The sequence below is a fragment of the Drosophila subpulchrella genome, chromosome 2L (genome assembly GCF_014743375.2).
Source record: "Drosophila subpulchrella strain 33 F10 #4 breed RU33 chromosome 2L, RU_Dsub_v1.1 Primary Assembly, whole genome shotgun sequence".
In the NCBI taxonomy this organism is placed as follows: Eukaryota; Metazoa; Arthropoda; class Insecta; order Diptera; family Drosophilidae; genus Drosophila; species Drosophila subpulchrella.
In genome coordinates this window covers 6,565,313-6,591,008 of record NC_050610.1, presented here as the reverse complement: position 1 = coordinate 6,591,008, position 25,696 = coordinate 6,565,313, and the positions used below count along the sequence as shown (strand labels likewise).

At 41.8% G+C, this 25,696-nt stretch overlaps 4 protein-coding genes across 23 annotated transcripts in view; 2 read left to right on the top strand and 2 right to left on the bottom strand.

Moving 5' to 3' along the window:
- Window positions 1-21,455, bottom strand: part of LOC119548724 (piezo-type mechanosensitive ion channel component) — a 28,675-nt gene extending 7,220 nt beyond the window's left edge. For 6 of the 19 annotated variants that reach the window (XM_037856212.1, XM_037856217.1, XM_037856218.1 and 3 more), the window contains exons 1-18: window positions 21,029-21,455; window positions 10,448-10,641; window positions 9,639-9,903; window positions 9,268-9,572; window positions 8,763-8,889; window positions 8,566-8,685; window positions 8,337-8,499; window positions 7,733-7,951; window positions 6,999-7,055; window positions 6,253-6,486; window positions 5,938-6,135; window positions 5,320-5,888; window positions 4,562-5,180; window positions 4,011-4,503; window positions 3,148-3,949; window positions 2,925-3,082; window positions 843-908; window positions 440-585 (exon numbers count right to left, since the gene is read on the bottom strand). In XM_037856212.1, the coding sequence (XP_037712140.1) occupies window positions 440-585; window positions 843-908; window positions 2,925-3,082; window positions 3,148-3,949; window positions 4,011-4,503; window positions 4,562-5,180; window positions 5,320-5,888; window positions 5,938-6,135; window positions 6,253-6,486; window positions 6,999-7,055; window positions 7,733-7,951; window positions 8,337-8,499; window positions 8,566-8,685; window positions 8,763-8,889; window positions 9,268-9,572; window positions 9,639-9,903; window positions 10,448-10,511 (4,605 nt within the window). In that variant the 5' untranslated portion in view covers window positions 10,512-10,641; window positions 21,029-21,455. Of the gene's footprint in view, window positions 1-36; window positions 289-439; window positions 586-842; window positions 909-1,595; window positions 1,864-2,081; window positions 2,759-2,924; window positions 3,083-3,147; window positions 3,950-4,010; window positions 4,504-4,561; window positions 5,181-5,319; window positions 5,889-5,937; window positions 6,136-6,252; window positions 6,487-6,998; window positions 7,056-7,732; window positions 7,952-8,336; window positions 8,500-8,565; window positions 8,686-8,762; window positions 8,890-9,267; window positions 9,573-9,638; window positions 9,904-10,447; window positions 10,642-21,028 lie in introns of all 19 variants that reach the window. The other 13 variants (XM_037856220.1, XM_037856225.1, XM_037856224.1 and 10 more) reach the window with 11 other exon arrangements.
- A 736-nt stretch (window positions 21,456-22,191) lies between these two features.
- On the top strand, window positions 22,192-22,810 carry LOC119546170. Its single transcript, XM_037852290.1, has 3 exons — window positions 22,192-22,324; window positions 22,431-22,689; window positions 22,758-22,810. Exons 1-3 carry the CDS (start codon window positions 22,192-22,194, stop codon window positions 22,789-22,791), a joined length of 426 nt encoding a protein of 141 aa, XP_037708218.1. The 3' UTR covers window positions 22,792-22,810.
- Window positions 22,811-22,949: 139 nt separating this feature from the next.
- LOC119548172 (acyl-CoA-binding protein) lies at window positions 22,950-23,555 on the top strand. The gene is made up of 3 exons (XM_037855285.1): window positions 22,950-23,058; window positions 23,130-23,244; window positions 23,305-23,555. Exons 1-3 carry the CDS (start codon window positions 23,044-23,046, stop codon window positions 23,445-23,447), a joined length of 273 nt encoding a protein of 90 aa, XP_037711213.1. The 5' UTR covers window positions 22,950-23,043; the 3' UTR covers window positions 23,448-23,555.
- On the bottom strand, window positions 23,543-25,529 carry LOC119548171 (rabenosyn-5). Of its 2 annotated transcripts, XM_037855284.1 has the most exons (4): window positions 25,466-25,529; window positions 24,574-25,398; window positions 23,905-24,515; window positions 23,543-23,850 (listed from the first exon to the last, which is right to left on the bottom strand). In XM_037855284.1, exons 2-4 carry the CDS (start codon window positions 25,238-25,240, stop codon window positions 23,611-23,613), a joined length of 1,518 nt encoding a protein of 505 aa, XP_037711212.1. In that variant the 5' UTR covers window positions 25,241-25,398; window positions 25,466-25,529; the 3' UTR covers window positions 23,543-23,610. The 2 variants fall into 2 exon arrangements, with proteins under 2 accessions (XP_037711212.1, XP_037711211.1); XM_037855283.1 differs by lacking the exon at window positions 25,466-25,529 and having other exon boundaries at window positions 24,574-25,434.
- Between the last annotated feature and the right edge of the window lie 167 nt (window positions 25,530-25,696).

The window sequence follows — 25,696 nt, the reverse complement described above, 5'->3', positions numbered from 1 at the left end:
ACAAGATATGTAGGTAACTCTGCTCTTCAGACTCACAACCTCGAGCAGCGACTGGCTGCGACGACCAAAATCAAGCGGTTCGGACAGCGTCGAGGTGCGCATGCCCAGATCGCATTCAATGGTATCGTCATCCTCATCGTCGTCGGTGGTTAGGCCCAGATCGTGGCCAACCTTCTCCTTCTCGTCGTCCAACTTCAGGGCTATGCGAGAACCCGGCTCTGAGGCATAGGATCGCTCACGCATATAGAAGTGGCGACGGTACTCGGCGTCATTAAGATCCTTCCACACCTTCGATCACAAGTCGGGGCAATTTTAGATTTTTGGTTTTTGGAGAATTTACAAGAATTTAAATACGGTTCAAATCTAATGCGGGCGGAGGATGGCATGCAGAATGCTCTAGTCTCTTTGAAATCCCTATAGAAAACATCTGGAAACTCACGTCGTAGAGGGTCTTGCGGCGCTGCATCTTCATCTCGCTCTCGGTGATGTTCTCCTCCTCCAGAAAATCAATCTCGTCGTGTATCAGGTCAAGTTCAAACTTATCATCCATCTCCTCGAACATGTAGTAATCACCAGCACGTGTGGCTATATGAGAACATCAAGAGAAACGTCATTACATACTCCAAACAAATATATCACTTATAGTGTTTAACAACATTAAGATGAATATTAGTAAATAGTTGCTAGGATAAGGCTTTTTCGTTATGCATTCAATTTACAGAGCAGCACACAGAATTTCATGCAGTTATTCGGGAACAATTTATATATACACGGTATATGGGGTAGCTTATATAGCGGGAGTTAATATCGAACAAATAAGGCACAACAAACAAAAACTTTACCATGTGGATGTAATTTAATTTCCTTCCTTCTGCGTACTGTTGGTGCAGGAAGTGGATAACCATGTTCTAAAAAATAATCAAATACAAAAGTAAACAAAAATAAAAATTAAAATTTCAAAAATAAACAGAATTTAGACGTTTGTTTTAAGTCGAAATAAAGATAGAAATAACTCTAGCAACGGCTCGCCGAAGATTTAAATGTTGTAAATTGTTTATTTTTGAACCGATCCCACGGCATTCAATATGCTTGTATAAAAAAGGATCTATTTAGAGTTGGTAAATCAAATTATATATTGTAAAAATAGATTCCATATCATTTTTAACAAATAAAAGAGATATTTTTAAAAAAGTATTGTAAAAAGCTTTAGAAAAAATTTAGAAAAATTTTTTAATTTCTTCATGCAGATCAAAGATCTTGATTTACAGCATATGTAAATCCCCTGACGCTTTTAGAAATCGATTCTAGAAATCACATGTAGATTAATTTAAAGATTTATAATACACTTGTAGAAGCGCTCAGGATCTCTGATTACGCCTTCATTCACCATCAAAGAAGTAATTGGGAGCAAAGTAAATCTAGATAAGTGTTATTTACAGGTCAGACTCCGAGAGGCAGTTGCTTGGGGTCTGCTACACACGATCCCAATCGGTTTTATTAGCTTGTAGAGCACGCACATTAAAAGGTATTTTTGTACAGAGTTTCGTTATAAATTTGGAAAATTAATATTATTAGAGTAAAGATTCATCCAATACATGGTCCATGCAGCAGTGCGGGCTCGTAGAAGGCGCACATCAGCGACTCCATATAGGAGGCCGTACCCACGGGTCCCCAGCTATGCGGTCTTTGGGCGGATCGCAGGGCGGTTTCGTCCCGGAAACCGGATAAATTGCTGGACAGGCGCTTGCGCTGCGATTGCGACTGGGAGGCCTCGTCCAATGAGTAGCTGGCGTTCCCCATGCTTTGGTGACGACGATGCAGCAACTTGTGGCGCATGGTCACCACCTCCTCCTTATCCGCAGACTGTTTGGGTTGTGGGAGAAGTGAATGATCGGGGCAGGAAGGTTTTCTCCAGAGATGCAAACCGATCATTACTTTTGAAAATTATCCACTTGATAAATTATTTAAAACACCCCAACGTAAACGTTTTAAAAGAGATATTAATAAGTATAATATAAATAATAGTTAATACCAGAGAAACATTTTTAAACGGTTTGCATCCCTGAAATTCCCCACTTTACCAGTTGCTTTTTCATGGGGGATCGTTTAATGGAGACGGTTTCGTTCCAGGAAACAGCCGCATTGGTTGATGACTGACGGCGATGCTGCCGGCGTAGATTCGGAGTCAGATTAGAGGACGGCACGGAATTGGCGGCACTAGAGGCCATGGCTGTGGCATAGGCAGCCATCGGCGGGGCCAGGGATTGCATGCCAACTGGTGCACTAACCTCCGAGGGAGCCAGTCCCAGAGATATCCTCTTTGGTTCCAAAAATCCCTCGGTGAGCAGGGTGGACAAGGCATCCGTACTGGGTGTTGTTGGCTTCAAGGACTCCAGGCTTTTAAAAACATTTTCCTTAGCTTGAGAGTCTTCAGAGGGTTCCAAGAGATTTCTGGGCAGTGCCACCGTTGTCTCCTCCTCGCTGACCGACTGCACATCCACATAGTCCGTGACCTCCTCACAAGGCATCACATTGATCTCCGGCTCGATAATCACTGCAGCATCGGCACTGTCCACGCTCTCCACACTGCTGTCACTGCTGGAGAGGATCGAAGCCCTTGCTGGCGAAGAAGTTGCTGAGCTGGCGGAGCTATGCTCATCGGGGGTCAGGTAACCAGATCCCTGGCAGGAGGTAAAGCTGCTGTTGTGGGCCAAGGGCGCCACCTCGGACATGGCCTGCTCTGTGGGCGTGCGTCGCCCTTCAGGAATCCAAGGATTAATGTATGACACACACGCGACAATTTCCAACGGTCAAAATACAAAAAGGGGAAATTGCAAAAAACGCGACGAGAAGTACGAACACCAAAAAAAATGCAAGGAGGGGAGCAAAAAAAGGCCCCTGAACGCTATCCCATAATAACTTACCATCGAAGTGGGTCTGTTTGTCCAGGGGCCGGAGCATCTTCTGTTGCGTGGCACGGATGCGCTCCATCTTCCGCTTGATCTTGTGCAGCACCTGCTTCTCATGGTCATGACGATGGGCAATCTGTTTATGCCGCAGGCTCTCAATGATGTCGGCTCCTCTGTGGCAAAAAGTAAGCAGTCAGTTTCAAAATTGGTCTTTGGGACGGCTATTTAGTGAACCCACCTAGAGGCCAGGATATTATTTGCCTTGGTATCCGTGATGATGTGGCAGAAGTAGTGTGACTTGAAGATGCGCAGCTGGAAGATGATGAAGGCGAAGCAGATCGTGTCCCACAGCAGGACCACCTGGTGGGTGATCTTAGGGCATTCGCCGGGCTCCAACACCGAAACCGCATCCTCAGGCAGCATTATTTGTTCTATGGGCACACTGCTGGTGCATGTGATGCCTAGCATGTGCACCAGCCAGCAGCATCCACTGGTCAGTTGCTTCATGTACAGACATCCAGCCATCTGGAAGGACGTCTTGATGAGTATATTGGAGACATTGAAGGCCAGCAGCCACTTCCAGCGCAAGATGATGGTGTGTATGGGGCGGAGATAGAAGTCCGATCCCTGCCACAGGAAGATGAACGCTCCGATCAGATAGCCCAGTGCCAGAAGATCCGCAATATTGGTACCGGCCAGAAAAACAACCGCCAGGGTGAACCAGTAGAAGCCGCACAGCACTCCGTTCTTCAGGATGTCCGAGTAGTTGCGTATATACGAGCAAAAGTCGTGGGTGGGATTGTCGAAGGGAACGCGACCTAGCTGGGCAATATCCGCAATCACACTGCGGTTGCTGCCACCCGGATAGTCGTCGTTACTCGCATAACGCTGTTCGATGCAGAATATGCTCTTCTGGCGGTTCAGGATGACCAGGACGATGAAGTCGAAGATCAGCTTGGGCACGTGGTTGAAGTGCAGGGCTCCCGGCAGCATTGTCCAGCGTTGAATGCCCTCGCCAAAGGGGCCTTCCCAAGGATAAACTAAAATACATATAATAAAGTTATTTAAATGTAATTCATCTGATTGGTATTCTGATCTTACCCAGACATGAGCTCGGCGGCAGTCCGACCAGCACTATGTACTGTGTCAATATGGAAATGGCAAAGAAGGCCTGGAACACTCCCCAGATTTTGGCACATTGCGATCTTCTCAGAAGCAGAAGCACAACTAGCCACAGAGCATAGGCGACGGCCACAATGTCCTGGCGATATGTAATGGTGGAGACCAGGGCGATCAGCGATATCTCAATACCGAATTTGTAGAAGCCAAAGTTGAGGAGATACTTGACCAGTCCCACCAAATCCTTCTCAGCATCAGCCCGAATAATATGGGGGAACAACAGCTTGGTGGGCGGTGCATTTACGGCTCCGATCTTCACGCGCATTTGGAGCTGGCGGAGAGTGATCACAGCGTGCATGGTCACAATAACCATATAGATGATGTAGGTGCGCAGCAGGCTCATCAGTCCACCCTCTACCTTGTCGGCCTTGGTGAGGCCAATCCATTCGACATTGTTGGCGGTCCGGTTGTCAGACTGAAAATATCATTTAAGTATTAATTAACAGTTCCTGTACAATAATAGATTAACTTACACAAACCACGTTAAGCTGCGAGTTATTTAAGTACTCGATCTGATAGATCATCTTGGACAGCACTATGATGGTGACAATGAACGAGATGAGGCGGCTGATGACAACCTGGACGGACTTGCGCGAGGTGGCGCCCAGCACACAGAAGCCCACGAAGACAATGTGCAGAACGCAGACTTCGCTGACGCTGCACACGAAGGCTGCGATGTAGACAGCCTTCATGATGTGCAGTTCCAGGAAGCGCCAGAAGACGTCCTTGAAGTTCTTGAATATGTACTCCGACTTGTTCTTGATCTTGCGGAACGATATGCGCACCAAATCTCGCACAGATGTCTCGAAATCAGTGGTGGCTCCGGGAGCAGCCTCCGCCGAAGGTCCCTGGGATCGACGTAGTGAACCGGCGCTACCACGGCGCTTGGATGGCGCCGGTTCCAAGGCAGTTGTCTCCGTGGGTTTCTGTTGTGCCGATCCACCAGCCACCGACTGCTGTTGTAACGATGCGATGAAGCGCTTGTGGAAATAGTGCACTTGGATCACGGTCAAGATCACAATTATCGTGGGCGAGACCAAGTGGAGGAACAGATCCTTAGTCTGATAGCGCTTAAGGCCAATGTCCTTTTGTCTGCAAAATAAATATTCTTATTAGTTTTCAAATCTTCCGGGGATTAGCTGAAAAATACAACTCTTTTTCCTCAAAATTATTTTGTGAACCTAATATTTAGGTGTCTACTAGGTCTTAAGTTTTTTAAATAGCCACTTACAGTGTAGAGGACACATTAAGATAGTCTCTCCAGTATGTTTCGAACTTGTCGAACTGATATGTATAGATCAATATGAGTATGGTCATGGCGTAGAAGATCAGAAACAGCCAGAAGCCATACATGATCTTAACCCAGGCCTTGGACGAAGATTGAAAGACCAGCAAGAAGAATAGGAACAGGGCCATGTAGCAGATGCGGAAGACTGTCATATTCTCGCCAGTGATCGCGCACAGGAAGATAACCAGCACCAGCAGCCAGATCCAGAGGCGCACCAGTAGATTCTTGATCACATCGCCGGCCTTCTTTAGGAACTTTGAGGTCTTCTTGCCATCGTTGATGAGGTAGCTGGAACCAGCCGATCCCACGGTGATTTGCAGTGGCGCAATGATATCCGCCAGTGTACTATCCCTCCGGCGATCGCGTTTCTCCTTGAAGAACTGCCGTGATGTCACCCAAAACATCAGTACAAAGGCAGTCTTCACGATCAGTGGGACACATGGTCGCATTTGGTTCTCGATGGGTCGTTCAAAGCCAATTTGCTGCAGGTTAATGCCCGCTGTCTGCAAATACTTTACTTAATTAAATTTAATTTGTAAACTAAGGGACGCAATTTCTTACGGGAACGCTTGTTGGCAGTTCATCGTTGTTCAAATCCATGCCGTATATATACTGGGCAATCAGGAGCGCCTCAGCATATAAGACTATGAATGGACTGGATCGCATCATGGCCTTCCGTTGGTTCGGAATCATCCACAGCACATTGGCCCAGAGCAGCAGGACAAAAGTCAGCCAACTGTGGTATACTATGGACCAGGCCTAGAAGGAAATAGTACATTAATGCCTATAATTAAAAGTATCTTTAAAGTTATACAAATCAGTGATTATTATTTTTTAGATATTAGATCGAAACTTGTTACTGCTCCATAGACTTACCATCATCAGAATATTGGTGAATATATAGCTGTTCTGATAGATAAAACCTCCCACGCTGACGAAGCCATATGATATCTGATCCAGTATGGACGTGGTGTTGTTCTCCTGCTCCGATCGCTGTTCCATGGAGTCCAACTGAATGTCATGGCCCCGCTGAGTGCCACTGGGCGCCACCGTGGATCCACTTTCCAGCGGTTGAGATGTACGGCTCTTTCGCGTACTTTGGCGCACCAACTGTATAGAATGTAATAGTATTAATTAGCACAGAAATAAAACCACCTACGCAGACATAGAGTAAAGAGTTCAGCTTACTAATTTAAATATGTACATACAAAGAGTTCTAGAGTTCTAGGGCAACTACGGGTGTTGATGGCGATAGGTGTCTATCCGGGTGAGGGTGGCAAACAATTTTGGATCGCTTTAGCGGTGCTCTATGGCCCAGAACACATACATACAGTCACACATACGCGGTTAGTATCATGTTTAGTTAATATTATTGGTTAGGATTTTTTATGATTTGGGGAAGATACTAGGACGATTAGTACTATAGATCGCTAGCGATGTTAGACGAGAACAATTTTACATCGACAAATGGCGAACGTTAGGAAAGCTTAATACAAATGATACATAGAAAGACAGAGGAAGAAATAGGCTAGATAGTCTAGATAGAGGCTATTTTAATGATTTAGGGTTAGGCTGGGAGAAAGATATACAGTATTGGCGCAAAGTGGAGTTAGTTTACGTACAGGCGTCGTCTCAGTCGGTTCATTCAACGTTGCACGCTGATCACGGCGCAAAGAAACCTAAAGCGGAAGTAATAAAAGAGAGAGCATAAACAAAAATCAAAAGGAAAACAAAAATACAAAGGAAAAGAAAAATGGCAGGAAAAATCGCAAAACAAGTTGTCAGTTTTCAGCAAAAGCGCACACAAATCGGATCAATTTGGGCAGCGGTTTGGGGTTAGACGTTAAAGCACAGACAAACATTTAGTTGGGTTTTAGTTTAGTTCACTAATTGTGTATAGTGGTTGCAATACATTTTACCCTGCTATTTAATCCCGGCTACTAGAAATAATAAAGCCTTATCCGTGTTTCTGTATTTAACCGACTAATACTAGTATTCTATATAAAATCTTTAAATTTTCATAAATAAATTCTTCAAAACGATTATTTTTCAACAAAAATATGAAAAAAGGATTAAGAAATAAAAGATATATGTATGGATATACCCCAAAGACAAAAGAAGAAGAATGCAAATAAAAATGTTCAAGGCGAGATAAATTTTCCATCAACTTATGCTAATGGAATACATTTTTTTCCGGTCAAAAGCGTAAGCCAGCTTATTGGGATTTTGGTTTCTCCTAGTTCTAAAAAACCCATTTGATTTCTATGTGCGCCCGAAATCCCTAAAAATATTCAACATTCACACGCTGAACCCAGGATGAAGTAAAGCCCTAATCCCAATCCACTCGCTCGCTTACACTCAAGCGCTGATTGCGGATTGTGGCCGAGGTGGTGGTGGTGGTGGTGGTAATGGTGGCTCCACCTCCGCCAGGATTGGACCCATCCCGACGACCCCGCGACGTCTGCGAGGTGAGCAGCGATAGCTGGCGGTTGACCTTGTTGCCGGTGGTGTTGTTGATGCTGCTGCTATTGCAATCTAGCTGCTGGCCAAATGCGGTGGCGGGCTTCGCTTCCAACTAAGAGCAGTGGCCCAATGGTCCAGTGTTCCGGTGTTCGTGAGTTCAGGTGTTTGATGTTCGGTGTAGTGTGTTAGTGACGTTTTTTTTGTTAGGTGTTAGAAGTGTTTCATATGTTTTTTAAGGCGTGCAGAGTTTGTCGTGTTAGACAGTTTGAAATTGAAGTGGTTTATCCGGATGCAAATGGCAGCAGAAGAAGAGCAGAAATTGAGAGCAGATAAAACTATGTCCCCAGATTGGCCTGGTTTTTAGTTAAGACTGAAAGCCAGTTCACTAACTTCCTTTTTGATAAGGATACTAGCCTTCAGTCCTATCTAATTATGCCTCTAAGCCAGCGTATGTAAGAGATACTCAAACTTAAAGCTCCCCCCTAGTTGTAACTTACCCGTGGCCTAATGAGATGCTTGGTGGTCAGGGCCAGTGCGAAATAGGCAAAAAACAAGGCAAAGGGATTGAGATATGAGTCCAGTGACAGCGTAGTATTGTACAGAACGTATCGTAGGTCCGGCTTGCAGTAGGATTCAATGAGCGGTTCCAGTCCAATCAAGCTGATGGGCACAGAGATAAAATGAAAGTCAGATGATGCCCGGCACAGTGAGCCGCCTGCCACTTACCGGGCTGTCAGGGTGGTATGATTGAGGTGGCTCTGCATCCACGGCGTCTGGTAGGATACAATGGACAGGGAGTGCAGCACGAGGACGACCATCACGCAGCGCAGCAACAACGCGAAGCCCCTGCAGAAAAAGGTGCGAGAATACAAAGGGAAAGTCAGAAATGTGTCCGGAATTGATGGCGCTGATGGGGCACGCACCGTTGCAGCGTCTGGCAGGTTGCCCAGTAGGTGCCGGCCAGCAGGAAAATGAGAAAGTAAAAACCACCGGGCACCGAGGGACGCAGCACGGCAGCAAAGAACAGCGTGGCCAGGCAGAACAGAGGAGCTGTCGATGGAAGCGATTCATTAATTTTGATTGAAAAACATCCCACAAGGGGGGCTCCGGAAATCTCTGGCTGGGTTGTTTGAAAATGGCATGTAATAACCGTCACTGTTTCTCAAAAGCTACAAATGATTCACTATTATGAATTTATAAGTGTTTATACTTCTTATATATCTTTTTTTCTGCTTTAAGAAGAATAAATATTGCTTTACATGGATAGGGCTCTCTCGACATTCTTAGAAAAGTAACATAATCTCTTGACATCTAACTGAGTTTCCTAGTACATTTCCTTAGGCTTAACCATATTTGTTTATCTTAAAACGTGACTTTCGTTTGGAATTATAATGCCAGAGATTTCTGATACATTTACACTCTACTCACAGATCTTGATCAATCCCTCGAAGTGGATGTGCTGGCTGATCATGGACACGCGTTTCCTCAGCTGCTGTTGCTGCTGCTGCAGTGGCGTGGTGGCCGTCGGCTGGGGCACATCTCCACCATTGGCATCTGTGGCAGGTGCCTGTGAGGACTGGCCATTTTCCGCCTGGCCATCGGGCACTTCTCCGTTCTCCAACTGCTCGGTTCCGACGGGCTGAGAGGCCACTCGCTTAACCGTGAGATACGATCCCAGGGAGGTGGCGAAAACCAGCACCTCAGGCACAAGCCATTCAATTATGGCCAATGCCCTGGAAAAGGAGAAATGTAGAATTGAGAAATGAGTATGTTGTTATCCAAAATAAACAAACACCCACCTCAGATCAATAAAGCTCACGAAGCCAATGTGTCGCAGTAGGTGCTCACTGAACGAGCAGTTGTAGATAGGGAGCGTAAGGCTCAACGCCAGAATCTGGAGCGTTATGTGACCCAAAAGGACCAGCGTGCTCAGCGCCAGCAGGATGATGAAGAAGGCCGTCACAGATCCCTTAAAGTTGCGACGCGTGGCCAGGGGCACGAAGGGCGAAATAAAGAACATCAGCAGGTACACAAAGGATATGCCCACTGGTCGCATCAGCGCAGCTAAAAAGTCAGGAAGATGGTAACGTTAGTTAAATTTAAATAAAAAAGTGATAAGTTGAAAATAGTTTGATTATTTTCCGTAAAGCACTAACAACTTGTTGTTTAAACTAAAAATGATTTCATTCTTTATGTTTTTCAATGGAAAACCTTAAAGTACAAGCCTCATCTTGAGTTATAGCTTGACCAAATAAATTTCCTTAAAATTCTAATTATTATAATATTATTATATAATAACTTATATCTGTGTTCCATAAGTCAGGAAGATTGGTAATGTTAAATTTGAATAAAAAAGTGAAAAGTTAAAAATACTCTGATTATTTTCTGGAAAACACTAACTTGTTGTTTAAACTAAAAATGATTTCATTCTTGCTATAGGAAATTATTCCAAGAAATAATTACAATCTTTATGTTTTTCAATGGAAAACCTTAATGTACAAGCCTTATCTTGAGTCATAGCTTGACCAAATAAATTTCCTTAAAACTCTAATTATTATAATATTATTGTATAATAACTCATATCTGTATCCATAACCAATTTACTCACCGAGTACCAGGACCGCTGGCACCACGATGCGCTGGAGCACCATGCACGCATAGCTGAAGACCATTTTGATGGATGCTCCCGCCTCCTTTCTCCACCAGATGCGTCTCCGGACTCAGACTCCGACTCCGACTTAGTAGCATTCATAAAAGCCTCAGCTTCGAGTGCAATTTGTTGCCACAAGCGGCGCAGAGCAGCTGAAAGGATATAAAAAAAACCAATTAGAATTTAATTTCAGTTAAATGAACCCCGGGCAAGCCTGTTGCTAACACTTTAAGGCTTAAAGCTTTATGGTCCTTTTTAAGGCGGACCCTAAAAAAGCACTATTTATTTACGGATATAAACATTGACACACTTTTAATTAACACTAGCGAAAAAAACAAATAAAATCCAGCCCGTGCTAAGAAGTGGGCGTGGCAGTCGGTAGTCGCACGCTATCCTGAATTGGGTGGGGTTAGTTTCAATTTTCCCTTCCGCTTTCCACATTTTCCAGTTGCAAAAGGAGCGAGGAGTGGCCACGCAGCTCGAGCTTTAAGGAGCAAAATCAGGGAGACGGGGGTCACGTCCAACCGACAAGTTGGCTTATGGATAAATGTGTAATTGACATTCAATGGCACATAATGTGGCATTTATTCGAATACGGTTTAAATTAATGGTGCAGAAACTGTTGAAACAAAGGAAGAAAGCCATCAAGAATGGTAAGGATAATGGCGAAGAGCATGACAAACGTTTTAAGATAAAATATTTCACTTTCGATAAAAAAGTTTGCTTAAGAAAAATAGTAAAAAGATCAATATCAAATAATGCAATTGTAAATATAATATAAAACATATAAACTACAGTTTCCTAGTTTTTAAAATATTTCAGCTAACCTTATCTTACATTTTTTTTTGTGATTAGGTTTTCTGAAATACTAATAGAAAGGTTGAGGCTCTCCTTTTCTTATTTTTTTGCTATGCCACACTCAAGATAAAAAAATTCAGAAGTCAAGTTAAACGAAAAAGAGTGGTAAATGTAAATGTGCCTTATCAGTAAAAACTCGTTGCTATTTTTTATAATAAGTGTTTTTCTTTTGCTTCCTAAAACTCGCACAAGTTATTCATCTACATCCGATCGCTTGGATAACATCAAATGGCGAAAAGTGGCATGAATTCCTGACCTGATGCCTCACATACACAAGGCAAGAAGAATGCAAAAAACAAGCAAAAAAACAAGCAAAAAACATATACAAAACTGCTAATTTCAGTGAATGGCGAAAAAAGATCAACACCAATGACGTAATTTGGCATGTAGAAAACTTTTTAATTCTTCATTTTTTGGCTCGGTTAATAAGAGCAACAATGGGGCAAACAAAGAAAGCAAAAAAAAGGGTGAGAAACTGAGGGAAGAGAAGAATCCACCCACGCCTCCAACGCAAATATATCCGACATATAATGCCGGCTAATAAGAGAGGCGGTAAATCCAAAAAAAAAAAACGAACAGCGAGGTTCTGGCGGTTGAGCCACCGAACCGACAAACCTCAAGTGGTGCCACACCTAACCCCTCTAAATCCCCAAACCACCCACCACGCCCCCGCCGCCCTTGGGCAAACAAACAGATTCAGCTAGACAGTAAAAAAATGACTGATACAACTACAACAACGAGCCGGGAGAGCCCCCAACTGGCGATAAAAAGCAGTAGTAGGCATATAAAAAACGAAAAAAGCACTCTACTATTTCAGCAAAATAAATGCTGGTTGTTGGGGCATGGAGAAGAGGGGGCGGGCAGGAGATCCCTGTCTGAGCAGATGTCTAATGGCACAATAATGCTGATGGAAATGCGACTGTCTATACGGATGTTTAATACACAAACACAGCAAAAAGTTTGCGTACCAAGATAAAAGGGTAGATATGCAGCTTTCAAGAAGAGTTTTTTATAAAATATACTAATCACTTTTGCAAGCTTTAAAAGGTCATTGAAAAGGGTTTAACAATTATTAACTTAATATACATTTGATTAGTATCAGTATATTCAACAAAGCTTATAACTATCATAAGTATTAGTTTTTGGGTTAAAGGCAACCTATACCATGACTACTAAAGAATTCGCGGCATTTTTAAATATTGAAACATTTTTAAAGTATTTTGAATAAGGGTTCCATAGAAAACTCAACATTATTTGAACTAATCTTTATAATTCTTTATAGCAATTCATTTTTTGAGATTTTATTATATTATCCCCCGCTTTTTTGAAAAAAGGGGTAAGACCAGAATCAGAACATCCACTTCCATTCGCGAAAACAGAGCCGCACGTCTCATCCTTCCATAAAAATCGAATGAGACACGTGTTGCTTCTATGCTTTGGTGCTTGATTATGGGCCTACAGGCATTCCAAAGCGCACACCCCCTTTTTGGGACCCATCCACCCGCAATGACAATGAATATGAAATGCCAGAAGAAGAGGGTTTAACCCGCGTGTTATTCGCTACTAATTCATTTGCCATGCACGCATCGCTGATTGAGCTGCTGCTACTGCTGCCGTTGGGCATTATATATAAGCATTATAATGTATATGGATACCCAGATATCTATATGCCAATCGAGAGGCCAGCTGCTGTTGTCAGTTCCCAATGATTGGGGTGCCTTTTGGGCCTGTTGCTGCTTTCGTTTTCTGTTTCAATTTCGATTCGAATTTCCATTTCCATTTCCATTCCGATCCAAATGTTTATTTTCTTTCTATTTGCTACATCAGAGCAAGAATATCAAACATAAGTAGCGTTTGCATGTGCTTTTATTGGGTTAACTTGGCACACATATTTGCAACGGACACTTCAATGTCGCCTGGGTATTGAGATTCCCAATGTTGCCATTGTTCGACATGGTTAATGCAGGGAAATGCATGTTTTGGCACTTGAAAATAAACATTAACATTTGTTTTGTATGGAACGCAGACAGCTGGTGGCAAAATGTCCCACATGGCGTATGCGTGATTTTAAAGTATTCCTTTCATATAAATCATTCTGGGATGTACAAATGGCTGATATATTTACGAGTAAACTTTTATTTCAGAAAGTCTACTTGTGTTCTTAAATGTTATTGTCTTTCGTAAATGATGCACACTTTATATATTAGGAATTCTTTGGAGGATGATTTATACTTGCTATCTTATTCTTTAAAATTTTAAAATTGTATTTTCTGAGAACAAAATTTAAGACAATAACCCTAGTCGCAAAAGCTATTCCAACTTTCTGGAAGTTTCTGCATAACCAAGATGAAATGTCTTATCTTAAGCGGCTTACATGAATAATGAAATAAAGCTGCAAGCGAGGAACTCAATTGCCAGGGAGCTATCATGTAGAGCTCAGCCCGACCTTCATCCACATCCACACCCTCGTCTTGGAAACCCCCCCCCCCCCTGACATTCATTAGCGGAGCTTCACAGCTTCATTGCCAAGTCTGCCAGCCACTTGAACTTTGTCTGGGCGTTGGCATCTTGCAATAAGATTTGCAATTCTATTTTCCCAAGTGCAGTGGCGAACCGGAAAAGTCGGAAAAGCGTTGACAAAGTCACCTAATCTCTGTCTAGTTAGTCTGTGCTTCTTCCTCCCTTGCCGCGTGTCCGTGGGCCATTAATTTACCATTAATTACAAATGTCCAAACGACTGGCCTGAGCTTTTCCTTTTTATTTCTACCCATTTTCAACTAGCTCTATTTTTAGTGTCCACTTTTTTTTGTTGAGGTTTAGTTCTTATTTAGAACCTCGTAATCTCAGAATTATTGCGGTGGCTTGGAGACCTCTCCCTGTTTGTATTTTTTTTTACTTCTTGCTGCAATTGTCGCTATAAATACGTAGATGTCACACGGGTGCATGTCACACGATTTTTGATTCCGGTTCAACTTTTCGGATGATGACGTCACTTTATTTGAAGACTGTCAATGTCACAACTTGGGCCATTGTTAACCCCTTGTTGCCACGCGGCTTCGGGAGCTTTAAAAAGAAAAATGGCTATCGGAGAATCAAAGCATAATTACTTGAAAACACGCGAAACTCGTACTGAAAAAAGGGAGTAGCGAAAATAATGAACAAATTTCATTTCACATTCTTCGTGTGCGTTTGACAAGTAAGCTCGCCCATAAAAGCGCTAGAAGTGGAAGACTTCACATGTCGTTTTTTTACAGAAAGTTGAAAGAATTAGGTAGAAGTCATCAGAATGTTTATAACTTGCTGAAAGGTTCACGTGTAGTCGTTAGCTTCTTAAAAAACTAAAAGTTTGAGAATAACTTACACTCTAGGGAGTTTGGTTTTCAAAAACATGTCGAACGAATAAGAATCGTACTTGTTAAAAGTTCTGCTCGAAAAACAAACTTTAACAGTGAAAACTTGTATTTAAATTCTTGTTTTATAAAATATTAAAAGAAAACAACTTTTATTAATTTATAAAGTGGTTTTTATCTGAGCAATAACAGCCGGCATTTTAAGAGGTCATGATATATTTCATCAAGAATAACAAACCAAATTAATTATTTTTCATCGGGCCCGCATTCATTAACAAGGGTTAATTGAATCACACAATTGTGGTTTGTGTGCGATAAATCCAAGTGGAATCGTTAATTTCATATGCACCGGGAGCAGTTTCGGGGATATCTGCAGAAGAATTGGGTCACTTGCAGCATTTTCCACGATGTTTTATGCAGAGCGTGAGTGGAGGGGCATTACTTACAATTACGTATACGTAAATTTCACAAGGGAAATTAATTTCAAAGTGGTTGCGACCCCACAAAGACACACATACTCGTGTGTTTATATGACCAAGGGCAGAAAGAGTGAGCTAATGGGCCAACAAGCTGTGGCCAACGCCTTCGTTTCACTCAAAGTGACAGGAGATGGGATGGCCAAGGAAAGGAGCGGGACACAGGAGCAGGAGCTAACCAAAATGCATATTCGCCTCTGGTCTTGGCCTACATTTATCTTGGCGTACGAGCCCCAAAACCACACCCACGGTGGAAAAAATTCTTAGGTTGTCTTAAAATAGAATTTCTAACACTTAATTCCTTTAAGTCTTAGCCCCCCTAAAATAATTGGAGAACGAACTAATAAGTGAAGATTATTTAATAAAATTATATTCCTCAAAAATATTAATAGATTGCTACTGTATTTTTCGTATGAATATTAATTTAAAGGCAACCAATTTCTTGAAGATCATAGTTTTCAAAAAATGCATTTAAAATAATTTAAATGCAGCTTTACTTAAGAAAGGATTTATTAGAAAACCCTTTACTGAAATAAATTGTATAAACATACATAAATGCTTTAAGTGCTATAATATTTCAAAATTCAAAATTAGACTTATTAGTAAACCCTTTACTGAAATAAAGTGTATAAACATACATAGATGCTTTAAATGCTATAATATTTCGAAATTAATTTTACTACTTTTTAAATGCAAGATAATAAAGTTAAGTACCATTAAAGTTCTTGCCTTGTGAGATATACATACATAGGAATTAAATCATTTAAGCTATAATATTTTAAACAACCCACAAATATTTTACCGGGCATTTAACGACTTTGGCCCATGGTAAACTGCACCAGCTGTGCACAAGTGAATCGACTACAAAGTGGCAGGGGCAAGTGGGCGCTGCGGCCTGTGGAGACTCCATAGTGTGCAAATATCATAAAATGTGCAGCGCGCTTCTCTGTTTGACCTGTCAGAGCATATTACACATCCGCCGTGTGTGCTGTGTGTCTAAAACGAGGGGAGTAGCAAAAAGGCATAGCTCCTGCGTTGTTTTCCATTAACAAACAATTTGGCTGATGCATTCGTCGAAGTAACAGAAGCAGTTAGTTACTCGTCCGTTTTCATGGTTTATTTCAATTGGTTTTTTACTCCTATTGCCCTTTTTTAATCTATTTGAAAGGTTAAAAAAAGAGCCCGCTGAGCACGTACACTAGCCGACATGTGTGCAATTACTCCGCCCAGAAAATTGTCGCGTCCTGCTAACGCGACATTAATAGTGACAAATGTAGCGAAATGGTAATGGACTGGTCACGACTTTTTCCATCGGCACATCCTTTCCACTTTCCATTTCATTTGGTCTGTCGTAAATGTCTTTTTTGCCATTTTATGACAGTTGCCTTTGCCTTTCACTTGCTAATTTCATTACCGTCTGACGTGCGGTAAAAAAAAAGAAAAATACGGGAGGATTCTTTTGGCTGAAAGCTCCATTTAAGCCAGAAAAATGTCATATTCCCCCCAATTCATCATCATACATCAACGGAATAGTTTGTCCAACCTTCGTTACATTCCCAAATCCCTCAGAGAAGACACGCAACAGTTTCTACCAGACACTTTTCTTTGCAAATTGGGGTTGGGAATGGAGGGCCAGGCTGTCAAATGAGTGTCGTCCTGACAGGCGGTCCTAAGAATTATGACCTGGCATTAACATGCTTCCAAATGGTTGACTCAACTAGACTTGAGGGTAAAGTTGAGTCAACAGGTTATGACCCCGAAACAGGGAACATTTACATTCAGGTAGAGGTAGGGCTTGTCAAATTACATTGAAAGTTATCTAACTTCGTTTCCAACTTTTAGGCTGTTTATTTATTGTTCCACAGCTTACTTACACTATAATGGTTAAAAGTTTAACTAAGGTTATAAAGGTTTTATGAAAACCGTACAAAAATGCAATTTTATATTTGAGAACAAATAACCTACCCTTAATATAATGATTATGTGAGTCAGACATAAGCACATTTGATAAGGTTCTTACTTTTGAATGTGGCAATACTATGATATTCTGACTGCCCAGCTAAGTTACCAAGTCTTAAATGTCCCTATGGACTTTCCAATATTATAAACTAATCCGAGAACTAAATGCTGTGCATGCATAGAAATATTCTTTATAAATAAATTCCTGACTGGCAGTGAAGCGTGGCCATAGCCAGCCAAACGCGTCATTGCCCACTTTGTAAAGAGGCATTCAAGATCGAATATTAGGACAAAACAATATGCTGAAAAATAATTGAGAAGAAAACTAAACGAACAGACTAAAACCAGACTCAATCGCATTCTCACGACCTTCAACACAGTGCGAAAAAACCGAAACAAAAACATTCACGCATGAGAAGTCAACCAGCTAGAATTCATCTACATATACTCGATACCAAGAACTATTCGACTATATCTAAATGAATATGTGTGCTAGTACAAACGAATATTTATATTTTATTTTCTGATTGCAGGCCTCACACCCACAATGCCACGATAAGCAAAAAATTAATTTTGTTTCTGATGGAAATAAAACTGACTGCGATAAAACTAAAATTTAATTAAGGCATTTAGAATAAATGGCAGATAAAGTGAGTGAAGAAGGAAATTCACGAATAAATAAAATTGTAAAATATGTTGTTGGTATGTGCTCAAAGCGCTAAAATAAAGCTACATCGGAAACAAGTTCTGTGGTCGAGAGACTGGCAGATGACTAAATTCCAAACCAGACTCAGACAGTATGAGACTTTTGTTTTATTGTTCCTAGATAGAACCATACGTACATATATATTTGTGTTTTGGGGGTATATATGTACCACTAGTGTTCCGTGTGCGATGACGCAACAACGCATAAAATGTTAAGGAATTCGTTTGCTTTATAGTATTTTTTCTCACTCGCCTCTGGCGGCGGCATTTTATTAAAGTATTTTAGTTCAAAAAAGGCCACCATAAGGCAAAGGCCAAGTGCAGGTAGAAAAACGGAGAGGAAACAATAACATCTGCTGCATATCGCCTCCTTAAAATGCATCCTTTTTACCTGTGGGCGATGGCCAGAAAACCGGAAAGGCTAAGCTGCCACTGGAGATAAGACAGAATATAGACCAAGCAAAAGAGTTTGGTACGCTAAAAAATACGACTTGGCTCTTAAAATAATATTAACATTTTATAAAATAAATCGATTTTTCGAATTCACTATGCTAACTTAGAATAGTTTGTATTTCGCATGCTCACTAAGTTTTCTAGGCTTTAAAAACTCTTGTATTTCTATTTTACAATGACGAACATTGTTCGACGCTTCAACGGAAATTGGACACCATTTTTCAGACATCAAATCGAACGTGAATTCATTTCATCCGTATGGCTTTCAATGTGTTTCACGTGGATTTTTTTGTAAGAGTTATATGCAAAAATCGAATAGCAAATATGTTAAAAGAGGGAGACGGGCCAATTGAAAGAGAAGGACCCCGAGAAAACAAAAGAAAAATCGCAGTGGCATCGTCGAGCGACAAACAAAACAAGCTGAAAAATAACTGCAGCTGTTGCAGTTTTATAAATGTGGTTCCCCAAAAACCTACTCCCTCAGCCACCCATCCAAAAAAGATACCTATCCTATCTGCCCACATATAGTATGTGGTATATAGTATATGGTGTAGCATACAGATGGGGTTAGAGATGTGGATGGGCTGTTGTCGCTGTTGTTGGTTGGTTCTCCACAATAAAAGTGAAATTTTCTCGTGCCAAATTTCGTTGACGGCGGGTGGGTTCTCCATGGTAAGGTCTGTTAGGCACTGACACTGTAACAGTTTGTGGAGAACTTTTCCGAGGTTGCACAAGGCAACATAAACTAATTGCAACAACATTTCCGACCGCCGTGCAGCCAAGAAGTAATCAAAAAAGCTACTTTGATAAATTAAATGAGAACTAATGATAGCAAACTAAGGATTCTCTACTTCTTTTTTGGCAATTAATCAATGTTCCATGGCATCCAAGTTGAATGGCTTGATTTGTGTATATCTTAGAGTTTCCATTACAATTTTAGTGGCATCAAGAATCTTTCGGTAACCAACTCAAAGGCAAATAACCGCAAATCAAAACAATTTCTTGTTTAGAGAAGTATAAAAACTGCAACAGATAAACACATGCCGAAATTTCCATTTCATTGATCTGATTATAAATCAAATACTAGTATAAAGAGGCATGCGATGACAATGAATGAAAAGAATAAATAAGTAGGTAATTTTTAAAAATATTCATGAAGTCATCAGTAGCATCTGGGAATTAGGGTTTCATTGAGAAAACAAATACATATAGACTCCAAGCCGTGATAATGCCACAGGTCTAGACAGGCGATAGTCGCGGGTCTCACGAATGAAATGCGTCATTTATTGATTGCAAATAAATATATGGGAAAGCAACAAGCGACCCCGAAGCCAAAGGCAAAAACCAAATCGGATGCAATGCCTCATTTAAAAATGACTCAATAAGAGGGGCATTTTGAAATGCTTGGGTTAAAATGTTATCTACAACTTTTGCTTGTCTAATATATAAACTCGTGTCAGAGAATTTAGATCACTTCTTTTTGTTTTGTTTATTTGCCGACGAACTTATATTAATGACTGTGTAATTGTTCGATGTTCGATTTCGACCATAAGTTTCTCCCGTATCACCTGACTACCGGTATAAAATTTAAGTGTGTAAATAATAAACAAGTGCCAAGAGTTGCATTCCCCCTTAACAACAAACAGCAGGTCGTGGGCCTTTTGCCATATGCTCAAGACTCAAGACAGATAACGCTGAAAACCCAGTTTTCACCTATAGTCATACAAACGCACTTATGTACATATGTGGGCAAACAGTAGCAGTTAAAATTCTAGTCTTGGTACAAAAATAGAATATTATAAAAAATTATTTGTATTTCTTAAATGGAATTAATATTTTGAAAAAAACACAATACGGAATACTTAACTAATTATAAAAAATTTTCATTCTCGTTAATATTATGCATTGAAAATGCGATCAGAACAGTATAAAAAATTGTCAACTAACAATTATGACAATATAAAACATTTCGAATTGTACACGATTAAATATTAATTCGGAAACCTAGTACCATTAAGGGAACTGCTTTCTTTGTATAGATATAAAATAATTATTTTATTGCTGTGTCAGATTCGTCAGCTATATAATATCAAATAGGCGTTATGGAAGTGCTTTTCTATGTTACATTTTTTCATATTTTGGATTTCCAACCGCTTATCCGTGACCATGAATAGTATGGCTTTCGAAGCAATGGGTCAAGTTCTGGCGGCGTTATCGGCGAAATGGAAAGGAAATTATTCGTAAATGAAAGGGGTTCTCAACAAAACCGCTTATCTCCGCGCAGAAAAGTAAATAAATGAAAGTTATTTACGCTGATTTGACGCTTTTTGAGCCTGCGCTAATTCCTCAAACTAATTGACACAGATAGAGGCGTATAAATGGATCTAAAAAACTTGCAGTACGTTAATGAAATTAAAAATAGATCAACAGCTGAAAATACACAGGGTGTGAGAGAGACGGGGCCAAAAAAAAAAGTCTAACAAAAGCAAACAGGGAATAAACGAGAGAGGGGAAACATCAAAAACACAAAGAACTAGAACATGGGAAATCAGAATGGAAAATCAAATGTGTGGCTTGACTTGTTTGTTAGATGTTCACACTTTTTATTTGTAAATCTTGAATATGTACCGATGAATACGTTATAACCTTCAGGTTTTAGCGCTCTTTTTATCGAGTTGCTAGGCAGTTTGAGGCGAGCAAAACAAAAAATTGTGTGTAAGTTCCACGGTGTGTCTTACCACATTTGCATAAGCTCTGCGAAGGGGACCACAACAAAAACAAAACTAAACGATTTTTACCGATTTAACAACGAAACGCACTCTGAACCATCCACTTTCTCTCTTTTAACGACCTTTTCAGATCTTTTTCGATCACTTTGGCTCACTTTACACCGCTTTTTTCTGTCGGTGCAAATTATTTGGTAAGCACTTTAGCGCATTTGTTATTGTTTCGGTTCGGCTTCGATTTTTACAGGCGTCGCGTTCTGTTGCGCGAATCCGGTTATTGCACCGATTTGGGCTGCAAAACTATATAGCTCGGTATCCGTATATCCGTGTGCTTAGCGGGAACCCAAAATATCGTTAATGTAACATTTTCTCCCGGCGATTTGTGCACTTTTTGTTACTTTTAGCGGAGCACCGAAAACACGAACAGCGCGGTTGAAAACATTTCGAACTGAGTGGGTGTTTGAGCGCTGCCGTCGCCTTAAATACCGAGCGGGAAAACCACTCAAACTCGCTCTCCCGCTCTCTCGCTGCGTTTATGGGGAGCAAATCCCACGAAAAGTATCCATTTCATGTATTTCTCTTTTTTCGTAATATTTAAGTATCTTGTTACAAAAAACCTTAGCCAAGCACTAATTTTAATTTTATTATTTTTTTTTATAGAATTTGTAGCATTTAGCACATTTATTACGCTTAAGTTTAAGCTTTTCAATGAGTTCAGTTCCACGCAAATATTTACTGTGAATTCTTTACATAAAAAAAAAACAATCAATTCACCCCTTTGGCTTATTGAAAACATATTGAATACACGAATTCATTTACATCACCATGCATAAACCTCTCTCTTTTGAGTTCAAATTGGAGAGAGAGAGCAAGAGAGATTGCACAGTGGGCTGAAAATAAAATATAAATTACAGCAGGAAGTTCGTTGGTACACTCACGTTTTATTTGGCCAAATTATTGTAGCTGATAAAATGTTTTCTATTATCTTAACATTATTTAAGCTTTGCTTTGTTATTTGGGCTGCAAGTTGAATGAAATAAAAAGCGCCGGTTTCGCCGGGCTGCATGACTGCGAATATCGGTCTGACGTTCCCAACTTTTGGTCACACCACAACATAGACTTATCGATAGCACAACATCGCTCTGAATGCAAATACTGTGCAAGCTTTCGCGCGAATGGACCGAGATAATCAACTCGTCGACCAGGAGGACGCAGATGACCCCGGTCCAATGCGTCCTTTACACCCCCGCCCAGGGGAGTTCTTTCCTATGGACATGTTCTTGGGCGAAGGACCCATTTACAATATAGGTAAGTAATCCGAACCATATGCACAGCCAAGAGCAAAAACATACTAATAATAATTTAAATTACATTTTGAAATACCAATATAATATTTGATCTCCCAATTATGTAGAACTATTTATACCAGGAGACCGAAAGAAGATGGTGATAGACGCCATGAAGGGCAACCCGCGGTTGCCCCATCTACACCGGACCGATGCTTGTTGGTTAGAGCTGTTTTCCCGCCTTGGCCGAGCCAGCTCGGATTACTGGTGGAGGTGGCTCATTCGCTGGAGATACGCTGCCCGGGGAAAGCTGAGGAGTGGTAAGCCGATGACCAGCTTGGACAAAAAGCTGCTTCAGTATTGGGAGGGCTATGATGGTGTGGAAAGGTACATTTTAAATATTGCTATTACTGTATTGTACTTGTAAACAATTCTTGTTTTTTTATACGTTGCAGAACGCCTGGAATTATTCCGCCTGCACCGAAATAGCAGACTGTGGGTGCCTTATGTACAACAGAATGTAAAATAAAACTTAAATCGTATTTTTAAATAGGGAGTTACCCAAAGTATAAATATATATAAATATAATATATCGATAAATCGGCTTATAACTTTCCCGCTGCATCCGATGCATCCCTGCGATACTATTCCGATATATTTGTCATATGGTCATTGTCCGTCGTTGTTTTTGCAATTATTTTCCAAAGGTACACTTCCGCTAGATAGAAATCCTAGAAAAAAATGTCCGAATTACAAGTGAGCTAGCAACCTTCTCGAAAATTGTATTTGCTTATTAAGGAGCAAACCTTCAACTTCTTAATCCACAGGAATTCAACCAGGCGGCCGAGGATGTGAAGAATCTGAACACAACGCCGTCGGACAATGACCTCTTGGAGCTTTACAGCTTGTACAAACAGGCCACAGTGGGCGATTGCAATACAGGTGGGTTCCGGGCGTTGTCCCTGCCATATTCTCACCATTTCTAATACGAGTCCGATCCAGATAAACCGGGCTTCCTCGACTTCAAGGGCAAGGCCAAGTGGGAGGCTTGGAACAACCGCAAGGGAATGAGCAATGCCGACGCCCAAGGTGCCTACATCACCAAGGCCAAGGCCCTGATCGCCTCTGTGGGCCTCAAGTCCTAGATTTAATCACCAAAGGATATTGCATTTTATAATCTCAGTTGTCGTCGAACGCACAAACTTCGATTTTCCAGATTTCGCACAAAATACACCACAAATGCGTAACGTAAAGCATTTAATTTGTCATTGCGGGAATGGTTATATATTAAACTATATAGGATACTGCCTAGGCCTCTGTGGGTGAGGCGGCGGTGCTGCCTTGGGACTGGCGCTGTCGCTCGTACACCTCGCGCTGTAGCTCGCGAAGATTCAGTTCCAGTGTCTCAACCACTTCGAAGTTCATGTCCTGACGCGCTTGTTTAATGTATCCCTTAATGATGTTGATCTGCTCGATCAGCGGATCATCCAGGGTGGATTTGCTGGCCGCCTGCGGGGCCGACCAGTTGGTCAGGGATTGAAGATCCGACTGGGGAACAGAGGTTTAGAAGGGAGCTTTCCAGCAAAATATATATGTACTTACCCCCTGGGCGAAGGAACCACTTTCAGGACCCGGAACACCCACTCCCGTTTGGTTGGCGGCCTGGTTATTTCGCTCGTAGGCTTCCATGGCCATGCGCTGCTCAGTAAGGATACGTTGTTGCGTTTCCATGCGTCGGCGCTCCTGCATCTGGCGGATGTGCGCCTCGTCTGGCAGTGGTGGCAGCGATAGCATGCGCTCCTTAATGGCTTGGATGCAGCCCAACCTAATGGCCTTCTTCAAGGCCTCCTCACGACTTCCGGGCTCACAGAATATGGCTAGAATTCGCTTGCTCCTCATGTCCATGGCTTCGGCAACTTGTCCGATCTTGCCGCGCAGAGCACCAGCATCCGCTAGCGTAAAGATGGTGTCCCCTTCGTTCAGGCTATTGATGATCTTCAGATACATGTCCAGATCCGGGGTTACCTCCTTCTGCAGTTGGCGAATTTGTTCGTAGACCTGCATGAGTAGTGGGCGACAAGTACGACTCTCGTGCATGTCCCGTCGCGTGTCCAACAGCCAGAGGCAGTGCTCGCACAGCCGGATAGCGTTCTCCTGTTGGTGTAGCTGCTGTAGGGGTTCACTTCTAGTGGTGGAGAGGCTGGCCAGTTGCACTAGAGAATTATAAAGGGGCTAACAAGAATTTACGATCAAGATTACAAGCTAACTAACTGGCATCCTCCAGGGGCAGGAACTTGGAGCAATCGTTGCACATAATGCCTCCACACAAGCGGCAGTGGTGTTGTCTTCGGGCAAAGTGAAAGCTCTTGGCGCAGCTGGGGCACAACTTGACGGAACTGCCATCCAGCCAGGCAACAGTCTGCTGTTCGTGCTGTCGCCGCTGCACTGAATCCGCAGGCAGATCCTTCAGCAGACGATGCAGGCGAATTATCAACTTGTTTGTTTCGCTAGCATACCGCTCCAGCCGGGGATTCCTGATGGACTGGAAGTACTCAAAGTGGGAGCACTCGGCACCTGCCTGCTGCCTGCCCATGTGGTTGAAAACGTTTAGACGGGAGCGGGCATTACTGGGTCCATTGCGATCTCCGTTGCCATTGGGATTTCTGCCAGCCGCTGCCGAGGAGGAACCTCCGGGCGAGGCAGCGGGTGCTGCCTTCTCATCCTCAAATGGGTTCAGGATCTTCTTCTTCGCCTTGGTAAAGATGTCTTTAAAGGATTTCAAGGCCGCCTCCTCCTCGGCATGCTGGCGGGCAAAATGATCTGTGAGCACATCGATGGACTTGAGGTCCGCACGGCAAATGGGACATAGGAAACCCTCTAGGATCTCCCCGCTGGCCGAACTTTGGTCCTCATCGCTGTCGAAAGGATTCCCAGACATTTTGGCGATGAGTAATCGCGGATTATTTGGTGGGTGTGCTTTTGTTGTGGGTTCCTCCCCGCAAAAACCGCAGTTTAAGGGTGCTCCACTTTCCCTAAAGCAGTGGCATGATTGGGTCTACGCCTCTTAAAGTCCTCAACTGCGTTTATTGGACTAAACTTTGTAAAATTGAATAAATTTAATATTTTTGATAAATATTTCCACTAATAATCAAAATCTGCTTACTCTTCTTCTTGTCAAATTACCATTCACAGGTGTAGGTTGGAAACAGGGCTGCAGCAGGTGCGGAATAAAACGGAATATGTTTATAAGTGTAATATTTAAGTTTAATTAAGTTTTTATTAACGTGACAAGGATTTGTATTTACTGTATTACATATAACAAAACTGTATAATTAACAACTGTTTAATAGGTTGTTCGCATATCGCTTATATTAAATATATTCTGTTGTTTGAT

Coding starts and splice junctions, on each gene's coding strand:
- LOC119546170 (XM_037852290.1), top strand. CDS start 22,192: ATGGACCGAGATAATCAACTCGTCGACCAGGAGGACGCAGATGACCCC. Junction 22,325..22,430: donor AGGACCCATTTACAATATAG/GTAAGTAATCCG, acceptor CCAATTATGTAG/AACTATTTATACCAGGAGAC. Junction 22,690..22,757: donor GGCTATGATGGTGTGGAAAG/GTACATTTTAAA, acceptor TATACGTTGCAG/AACGCCTGGAATTATTCCGC.
- LOC119548172 (XM_037855285.1), top strand. Junction 23,245..23,304: donor AGTGGGCGATTGCAATACAG/GTGGGTTCCGGG, acceptor AGTCCGATCCAG/ATAAACCGGGCTTCCTCGAC.
- LOC119548171 (XM_037855284.1), bottom strand. CDS start 25,240: ATGTCTGGGAATCCTTTCGACAGCGATGAGGACCAAAGTTCGGCCAGC. Junction 24,516..24,573: donor CCTGCCCCTGGAGGATGCCA/GTTAGTTAGCTT, acceptor ATAATTCTCTAG/TGCAACTGGCCAGCCTCTCC. Junction 23,851..23,904: donor GTGGTTCCTTCGCCCAGGGG/GTAAGTACATAT, acceptor TCTGTTCCCCAG/TCGGATCTTCAATCCCTGAC.